Here is a 9843-nt window from a genome sequence, read left to right on the forward strand (position 1 = left end):
ACTTCCTAACTCATGTTCAAACTTTTTTAAAGAAAATGAATATAATCCAACTACTTCAGGAAGACTCTAATTCAGCCATAAAGTAAGCAGAATCTTAAGAACACACGTGGAAAATGACATGAAATTATGAAGAGCAAGATAAGCAGAACCAAAAGAACATTTCATATAGCAACAGAAATATTGTTTGAAGAATAACTTGTGTATGTCCACCTCCAGAGAAAGAACTGATAAATAGAAATAAGTAAGACATAGTTTTATATACACATCTTTTTGTCAGTCAAATGATGCCTTTTCTAAAAGGAGGAGGGGAGAATGGAAGGGAATTAACTGGATATTTTTTTATTCTTTTTTTTTTTTTAAACCCTTAACTTCTGTGTATTAGCTCCTTGGTGGAAAAGTGGTAAGGGTGGGCAATGGGGGTCAAGTGACTTGCCCAGGGTCACACAGATGGGAAGTGGCTGAGGGCGGATTTGAACCTAGGACCTCCCGTCTCTAGGCCTGACTCTCAATCCACTGAGCTACCCAGCTGCCCCCTTAACTGGATATTTTAATGTAAAAAACAAGTACATTCAAATTTTAAAAGAACACAGCATATGTTTATACTTTTATTGATGTTTTTATTCATGCTAAATACTACATAATTTGTGATATTAGTACAGATTTGTTTAGAAATAGAATCATTTTTAAAGTAATTATTTTCTAAAATTAACATGATTCAAAATAACACTCCCATCTAATTTGTTAAACCTATTTCTGTTGCAAGAAGTAAAAGTTAATTTCCTAAAATGATCTTTAATTGATGTTCAACTTCCCAGATTCCATTTAACATTTCTATTTCAGACTCATCCTAGTCAGGTGGTTAGCAGTGTCTTCCAAAAGCTTCCTTTTTATTTTCCTATTAAACCCCTTGCAATACAGTATAATATATGCATTATATTACACAGTACACCAATGACAATATAGACATCTCAAAATATGAGTAGTGCTTTTTCTCAAAGACCAATGAAAGGTCTTGCATATAATTAATATTTGATAAATTGTGCTGAATTGAAAAGATGTGAATAGTGGCCATGCCCTCTTTGATTGTCATATAGCAAAGTGGGGTTCCAATATGGAAACATAATTCACGACTTTTCTTTCTTAGAATCAATATTAAGTAATAGTTCCAAGGCAAAAGACTGCAAGGGCTAGGGAATTAGGATTAAGTGATTTATCAAGAGTCCCACAGCCAGGAAGTGTCTGAGGTCAGATTTGAACTCAGGATCTCCTGTCTCCAGGCCTAGCTGTCTACTCACTGAGCCATCCATCTAGCTGCTCCATAATCCACAACTCATAAAAAAAAAACTCTTAGAAAGCCCTTAGATACTCTGAAGGAGAATGTTGATTACAATAGATAGTAGTATAAGCTAAAAGAAGATTATTTGTAGAGAAAAAAATGCATCTATTCCTTCAAAATTAGGAAACTAGAAAAAGCATAAAGAGGAAAAAATAAATCAAATACAATATAAATGGACAGAAGAATTTATGATCAAATATGAATGATGAATGAATTATCAGCACTATGGCTTTTTCTGATAAATGAGCATCTCCAAAATTTGTCTGTATTTAATATCATGTTTTTCAGTCAAATGACATTTTCTTTTGATATATAATCACTGATCCTAATCTTCCAATCAGACATATTTTTAGATTCTGTATATTTTTTCAGGTTTAACAAATTTGTTCAAATCATTTAAGTTATCCCATATTTTAAACAAAAAAAGGTTTGCAATAATGTGGAACCATCCAGAAAATTTCACTTCATCTTTGCCTTCTTGTTTCAGAAGATCTTCTAGTTCTTCTTTTGTCACATAAATATAGTCCTTTACTTCTGTGGGATCTGGATTCAAAGTGACATCCTTCCATACAAAGAGAAGGTAACCAATTTCGTGTTCTCCCCAGACCTCATCTGACTGAAGTTTGTAATGAATTCTTGACACAAAGTTAATATCATCAAGGGGAATCTGTTATTCACAAGCATATATCACAAAGAAAATGTCAGAATATTGTTTATGTCTATAATAGAAAAATGCCAGCTTTCTAAGAATAGCTGAAGAGAATACCCCCACTAACAGTCTATTTCCTTTTTCTAGGTACACCAATCCCATGATTTTTATCTAATCGAGGGCTCATTCATAAAACCATTGTGCCAAAACCACAATTGGAAACTGTGGCTTTCTTTTGCTTTCAAAGAATATTTAGATAAACACACTGGTTACCCGACCTCATTTATCTCAGTATTACTCTAAACAATGATCTCTTGTTAAGAAATTAAAGTACAAACTTCTATGAACCTTCACCTACCCATAGTATGGGAGAGAGGAAAGAAAGTATAGAAAACAAACATCAACATATAAATGTAAAAACTCATTCTAACTCCAAGTTTCTATCTTTGATCCTTTACTCCTATTACACCTATTAGAAGAACCAAGAGTCCTGAATAATTATATTATTAATAATCAGACCAAAGAAAAACTAAAAATTATCTAGGGATCTTTCTGCTGATATATATATACATATATAAAATATAAATATAAATATATTTATCTTTAAAATATATTTTTATAATTATATAATAGATATAATTTAATATATTATATATAATTATATGTGATATAATCATATATAATTAAATAATTATATGGCTTTATGATTATGTAAATATAATTATTAAAAATTTTATAAAAATATGAATAATATGAATAAAATACAAATATATATAAATAAAAATTTGAATATGAATATATGTATATATAAAATACTGGTCACTATCAGTGTTAAAATCCAGCTGCAAAATCAGAACCCAACTTTCACCAGATGGTTAGCTGTAAGAGAATATCATTAGAGTTTACAGTATCTGGTTTTCCAATCACAGACAATAAAACTGGTTACCTGCTCCAGGGGGATTCCTAATTCAGCATGTAAACGGCGCTGAGCAGCCCGTTTTACTCCAATTGCATCCTTTTCTTCCATTTCTAATGGGGTATATAGTGGATGACTCGAACAACTGTCTGAAAAACTACCTAAAAGGTAACATATAAAATCTTTAATAAGTCCTTGGACCCTCAAAGGAAGATGAACAGGCTCCCCATGCAATGAATCTGATTTTTTTTTACTATATGTGCCCAGGAAACCAACTACAATATAACATTCTAAGAGTAAGAAGGTTGAATTTTGTTCATTTAAAAATGGATATAAAATGTCCTCCATCATACCAACCACCTTTACTAAGAGGAGAGCAGCAGAGTAAGAATCATTAGGGTTGGGGAAGATCTAGACTAGCATTGGTTTGCACATACTTTGTCTCTGTGTACAGGTTGTATCTCTCCTATTGAGTACAGGGGTAATTTTTTCAAATTTGTATTTGTATCCTTACCACGTTGCACAATGCTCTGCATACTGGTACCTAATTAATGTTTGTTGAGTTAAATAGTTGACTATAGGGTTGCTTTTGCACATTGTCAGAGGGTTTCATTTCTTCCTAACCCTGTGCCATTAAATAGATTTAAGCTCCTCTGTCTTTTTTTCCTTCTTTATAACAGTGATTCACTTTCTACTTAGGAATATCAGTTAATAATAATTTATTAAGCATCCAAGCACTGTAATGAGTATTGAAGATACGAAGTAATAAGTTAATGGGGAAGATAATATGCAAACAGCTAGGTATAGACAAGATATATCTGGATAAATTGGAGATAATCAACAGAAGGAAGGAACTAGCATTAAAATGGGATCAGAAAAGTCTTCTTCTAAAAAGTGAGACTTGAACTGGGTCTTCAGAGAAATTAGGGGAGCTGGGAGGTAGAGATGAGGAAGAAGAGAATTCCAGGCATAGAGAATAGTCAGTGAAAATGTAGAATAGTTAAGGAAAGACTGAAGATAATTATGAGGGATGGGATGATAAAGGGAGCAGTCTGCTGGATAAGATGAGATGGAATGAGATCACTTGTGTAGATAGAAAAGAGTTAGAGTAAACTCTTCTGTAAGGTAGAGGAAGAGACAGTGGCCCAAGATGTCTGGATAATCTGGGATGTGAAGAAGGGGAAAAGAAGGACTCAGTGAATGGTCTGTTGTTTTTTTTCCTCCACAGAAATATAAGGCATGGTTCTTAGCTGGAAAAGTGGAAGAAGGAGAACTTTGGGAAATTTAAGGAGGGATGAAAAAGTTTAGAAAAACTGTTGACATGAATAGGATAATGAGTTAGTCAGAGAGATAGAAAAGGGCTTTTCTGGGTATAGGTAAACAACCAGAATTTGTACTGGGTAGTAGATACATAATGAGTGAACCTAAAAGAAGGAGATACTACTGGGTAATCATGGTAGGGAGTAGGCTTGGAAGTGGCAATGGAGAACAAAGAGTATTTCAGTTCTCTGTCTTGACAAGTGCATCAGAGGGAATGAATAAAAATGCATCCAAATGCTAGAAATTATGCAGATTAGCATTTTAAAATGATTACTCTCAGCACCCATCTAGATATGAATATGATTGTGGAAGATATAATTTCAAACACCAAAAACTTCCATGCAACAAGCTTACAAAATAAATCAAAAAATGAATTCTGATCCATTGTGTAATGAGTTATTTTTACCCACCCTTTCCTTCTCTGTTTGAGCCATACAGATCCCATTCAAATTCATAATCATAGCTAACACCGATACAAGACTTTGAGATTGATAAAGTGTTTCTTTTCCCCCAATAACTCTTTAGGGGCAATTCTTCAAGTTTTACTTTCATAATTCTTCTAAAAAAACAGGATTTACTTCCTGAGATTCCAGCCTTATTGACAGAATGCACAGAAAGCCACATGATTCCCACAAAGGAAGGGGTCAAGAACAAGGATTCTAACAGTGTCATAGGCTATGGATTATCAATTTAAGTCATCTGCAAGCTTCCAAGTTATCACTCCTATAAATCATCAGAATCATGCTGTTCTAGTTTCTTCCCAGCAGAACTCGCATGGAATATCAGGTAGATAGCATTCCTATATTGCATATATTCCATCTGGGAGATGGAACTTCTGACCCCACCCCAGGTCATTCTTTCATCACATGGACTAAAACTATTCTAATGAGGAGTGTCTATGTTGGTCCTGCACCATTCAGTTTTACCAAAACTGTTCATTGGCTTGTGAAGTAAACTCTACTACTTTATTCTGCCTAGTCAAATAACAATAATCCACCCACGAGATACTTCTTGAAAAAATATTGTATCTAAATTTACATTTCTATTAGCATTCAAAACAAATGAACTCACCTGGACAAGTATATTTAGTATCTGCTCTCTTTTGTAGTAGAAGTTTATTTTCTGTAGAAAACAAGACTACAGAGAAACCACGGTGCAATAACCCTGGAAAATATAAACATGATAAAATAAAGAGCTCATAGGCATGATTTTAGTGTTCTTCTGTCAAGAGTCTCCATCTCTCTCAGCAGTACAACTCATCACTTTGCTGGTCGCTAGCAATAATAGTAGAATGAAAGACCTACAGCTGTGGCATTGAAGTACAGAAGTCAAAACTTGGGGAGCAGAAGGAATTAAGGATCTCCAACTCATGATCAGATGATCACAGATTGAGGGCTGGAAGGGATCTCAGTAGCTATATAGTCCAAATCTTTCATTTTACAGATGAGGACACTGAAAACTAGGGAATTTAGTGACTTAATCAAGTTACACGAGCAACAAGAGTCAGGGACAAGATTCGAACATGAGTTCTCTGATTCTCAAGCTAATACTTTGTACATTGTACTAAGGCAGTTGGGTGGTGCTTAGATTGAGCATTGCACCTAGAGTCAGGAAAACCTGACTTAAAATCTGGCCCCACATACTTACTTACTAGGTGACCCTAAGCAAGTCACTTAACCTCTGTTTCCCTGAGTTTCCTCATCTGTATGGAGATAATAATAGCACCTATCCTTCCAAATTGTTGGGAAGATAAAATGAAATAGTAATTGTAAAGAACATTGCATTGTGCCTGGCATATAGTAAGTGCTATATAAACATTAGCTATTAGCTATTATTACTCTTCTTCCTTTCCATAACTTGATAAAATGAAACTCAAAGGAAAAATGTTGTGACTCATATTTGAAACTCAAGATAATTTAAAGTTCTTACTGTTGGTAAGATCCACATGTTCCTAAAACTACTCCAAAAAAATTAGGGGTAGAGAGGATGTGATATGAGTGAATTATCTCATTATCATCATCATATATTATGCCACAGAGAGCTTAAAATGGCTACTTGACCTGAATATTAAAGGCCACATCATAAAAAAAATTTTTTTTAAAGAAACAAACAGATCAGGTATCATTAACACCCTCTGCTAGGATAAGAATTCATAGTCATTCAAAGGACAGAGGTGATTATAAAAAAAGGCTAGAAATCCCCAATTGCAAGGATAAAAGGAGAGGCCACTAATTAAAACTAGCTTTTCCACATCAGATCTCCTGATTGAAGTGTGAGAAACTTCCCAGAGAGTCAGAAGGGTCCAGGGAGAGGAGTAAAAGATAGTTTAGGTGTTATGGGTATATTTTAGCTCAAAGATGTCTGAATATATCTCAGATAATTTCTATTTTATGGAAATGAAAATTTTTGCATGAACATAATGTATTTTGAAAAAGGAGAGCATTTCTATAGGAAATTTTTTTTTGCATTAAGTATTTCAAATAAGGGCTGATATTCAAGATACAAATAGAGAATTAACACAAGCATATAACACTAAGAGTCATTCCCCAGGGAATTAGTGGTCAAAGAAAACAGACAGTTCCTAAAAGAATAATTTTAAACTATAGATAATTATATAAAAGATCACTCCAAATCACTGATAGTAAGAGAAATGGAAATCAATACCACTTGGAGCTTTCATATTATACTCAGAAAATTTGGCAAAGATGGCTATAAATGGATTTAACCAAATTGGGAGAGTTTATGGAAAAGATAGGCTCTTTAATGAATAGTTGGTAGAGCTATGACTTGGCCTAGTCTTTCTGGAAAGCAATATGAAATAACGCTTAGAGATCCTCTGCTAAGCAGATACCTCAAAGAAGTTGGAATTAGGTAAAAAAGGTCACATATTCACCAAAATATATTGTAGTAGCAAAGGACTGAAAACAAAGTTGATGCCAATTGGTGAGAGGATAGCTAAAAAAAAAAGTTATGGTCCATGAATGGGTAGCAGGAATATATGGTTCTCTGGAATCTAACCATAGTCATTGATATATTACCCAACCCCAGTTTGCATCTTGACTTGTTGCAATATATTTAATTTATCAATCCTGAATTCCATGTCAATCTAGGTACATTTCAAATAATTTATTTCCAATTAACATATTCATATGATTTTCTTGTTACTCAACCAGCTCAAAAACCCATTTCAAATTATTAAATATTCATTGTTCAGTGCAATAGAGAAGCCTCATTTCCCTGTAGTAACTATTCTTATTTATCTATGTTTAGATAAATATTCAAATTGCTATTATATCATTTATTAAATCATATTTTACATTGTTTTAGATTTTACTTATTCTTGATTAATTATTTTGTATTATAAGTAATATATTATTGTTTATGATATTATGATATATATGTATATTATAAACATAGACATATTTTGTCTTTATTTTGCCTATGACTGATACCACCACCAAAGTTACCTCAAACCCTAGACATACCAGTAATTGACCTCTCTTCATTTCTGTGGAAATTTCATCACAAATTATCAGCTCATTTTAAAAATTAAAGTACCATATATAACTTCTTAATATTTCTCTTTATGATGAATTTTTCCTTTATGTCCATTTCAGCATTAATAGCTTCTCTCAAGCTCCTTATAGAATGTTCTTTATATATTTTATGAACTTTTTTCACAAGATGTCTTTGTAATATAATATTTAGAATGGTTTTCATAGAAATAAGAGCCTTTTTCTTTCCCACCCCTCTCTTCCTCTCTGTTTCTGTCTCTCTCTCTCTTCCTCTCTCTTTTCCTCCTTCCCTTCTCATTCCTGTCCTCTTTCTTCTCCCTTTCTATTTCTGTCTCTTCTATCTCCTTCTCTCTATTTCTGTCTTTCTATCTCTCTATGTCTGCCTGTCTCTGTCTTCTTCCTCTTCCTCCTCCTCCTCCCTTAAAGCCCCTTTATATACTTCAGAATTGCTCATAGATTAGAGAACAAATATGTACCTCTCTGATTCCATAAGAAGGAGGACAGTAAACCATTTCTCTACTTTTTCCAGCTGCCATTCCCATGACACTTTTTACCTCAACATTCCTTTTAAACTCTTAGGACTACCATAAACTTTTCTGAGCTCCTAATTAGATAGTAACTAGTCTTTAGGATGAATATATTTGAGAGAACCACAAATATAATGAAATATAATTACACCATAATAAATAATGATTAACTACTACAGAGAAGCATGGAAAGAATTGCATGAACAAAGCAAAAGAAGTAGAACTAGGAACTCAATACACAAATTACTATAACAGTTTAAATGAAAAGAACAACAATAAAATGCATAATTACTATGATAAGTCTTGAATCCAAAGAAGGCAGGAGAAAAAAATGGCTCCTTTCTTCTTTATGGAGTGGGAGAATAATGGTGAGGAATATTATATGTTCTACCAGACTTGAGTAATATGTCATTTCTTCAGAACTTATTTTTTTTGTGCTGTTTTTAAATTCGGTGTCACAAGGTATAGATCTCTCAGACAAAAAGGGAGGCACACATGTGGAAATGAAAGTGATGTGAAAACAAAATAGATCAATACAAATTTTTTTTAAAACCCTTAACTTCTGTGTATTGACTTATAGGTGGAAGATTGGTAAGGGTAGGCAATGGGGTTCAAGTGACTTGCCCAGGGTCACACAGCTGGGAAGTGGCTGAGGCTGGATTTGAACCTAGGACCTCCTGTCTCTAGGCCTGGCTCTCAATCCACTGAGCTACCCAGCTGCCCCCTACAAATTTTAAAAGAATATTCACATCTTCCTGAATTATCTTCAAATGAAAAGAGAGAACATAAGATAAGGCAGGATTCTTATCTTCAGTACCTCAATCCATATCCCCTGATATATCTTACAGACTCTGGAAAGTCTAAAGAGATTCCTTCAATGTTGACAACATAGATTTTTCTGATGTTACCTTTTTCAATGTTTTTATTCAAATGGCAGTTCATCTTGGTCTCAGCACCAATCACTTGATCATTTTCATCAACAACAATTAACATCTCTTCAAGACGCTGGATTTGGTTCTTGTCCAGGTGACCCCAGTTACTTTCAGACATTGTTGTTAGTTCTAATATGACCTATATCATGGATATTTATGGTCAGTAATAATGGAAACATATCTATATGAATATAGGTACAAATAAGAGTTCAGCAGAGTGATTAGGATAATTCCTACAGAATAGAAATAAAGATTTCAAGTTTCCCATTCTTTTTTTATCTAGGAGATTTCCTCTATGTCATTATCTCAGAACACAAAAATAACTGAAGGGTTAACAATCAGTTCTTAACAAAGACACATCCATACTTGATTATCTTTCTCCTGCTTAGAGCTTTCATGGACAAAGTAGCTAGGTCCTTATATATGAAACACACCATGGATTAAATTTTTTTTTATATGATATAATGAAGGCACCATAGACTCTATCAATTTACTGAAAAACTATAATTTTAAGACAGAAGCATGAGCACATGTCTACTTCTTAATACAACATAACAAAAATAGGGGAGAGTTTCTGATTGGCTACTTATAACATATTTCAAGTCGTATATACCCCCTCAGATCATTTCTCTATAATCTCAAAAATGT

General features: G+C 33.5%; 1 protein-coding gene across 1 annotated transcript; it reads right to left on the bottom strand.

Annotated features, from left to right (window-relative positions):
* Positions 1-1685: 1685 nt before the first annotated feature.
* LOC123249437 (isopentenyl-diphosphate Delta-isomerase 1-like) lies at positions 1686-9313 on the bottom strand. Its single transcript, XM_044678463.1, has 4 exons — positions 9172-9313; positions 5293-5385; positions 2932-3062; positions 1686-2003 (listed from the first exon to the last, which is right to left on the bottom strand). The coding sequence occupies exons 1-4, from the start codon at positions 9311-9313 to the stop codon at positions 1686-1688; spliced, it is 684 nt and encodes a 227-aa protein (XP_044534398.1).
* Between the last annotated feature and the right edge of the window lie 530 nt (positions 9314-9843).

Source organism: Gracilinanus agilis, chromosome 5, assembly GCF_016433145.1.
Source record: "Gracilinanus agilis isolate LMUSP501 chromosome 5, AgileGrace, whole genome shotgun sequence".
NCBI lineage: Eukaryota > Metazoa > Chordata > Mammalia > Didelphimorphia > Didelphidae > Gracilinanus > Gracilinanus agilis.

Bases quoted from the DNA above. Each gene is read 5' to 3' on its own strand.
- LOC123249437 (XM_044678463.1), bottom strand. From the start codon at position 9,313: ATGTCTGAAAGTAACTGGGGTCACCTGGACAAGAACCAAATCCAGCGT. The intron at 3,063-5,292 runs GTGAGTTCATTT...GTTACCTTTTAG, and splicing joins TACTAAATATACTTGTCCAG to GTAGTTTTTCAGACAGTTGT. The intron at 2,004-2,931 runs GTAACCAGTTTT...TGTGAATAACAG, and splicing joins TAGGAATCCCCCTGGAGCAG to ATTCCCCTTGATGATATTAA.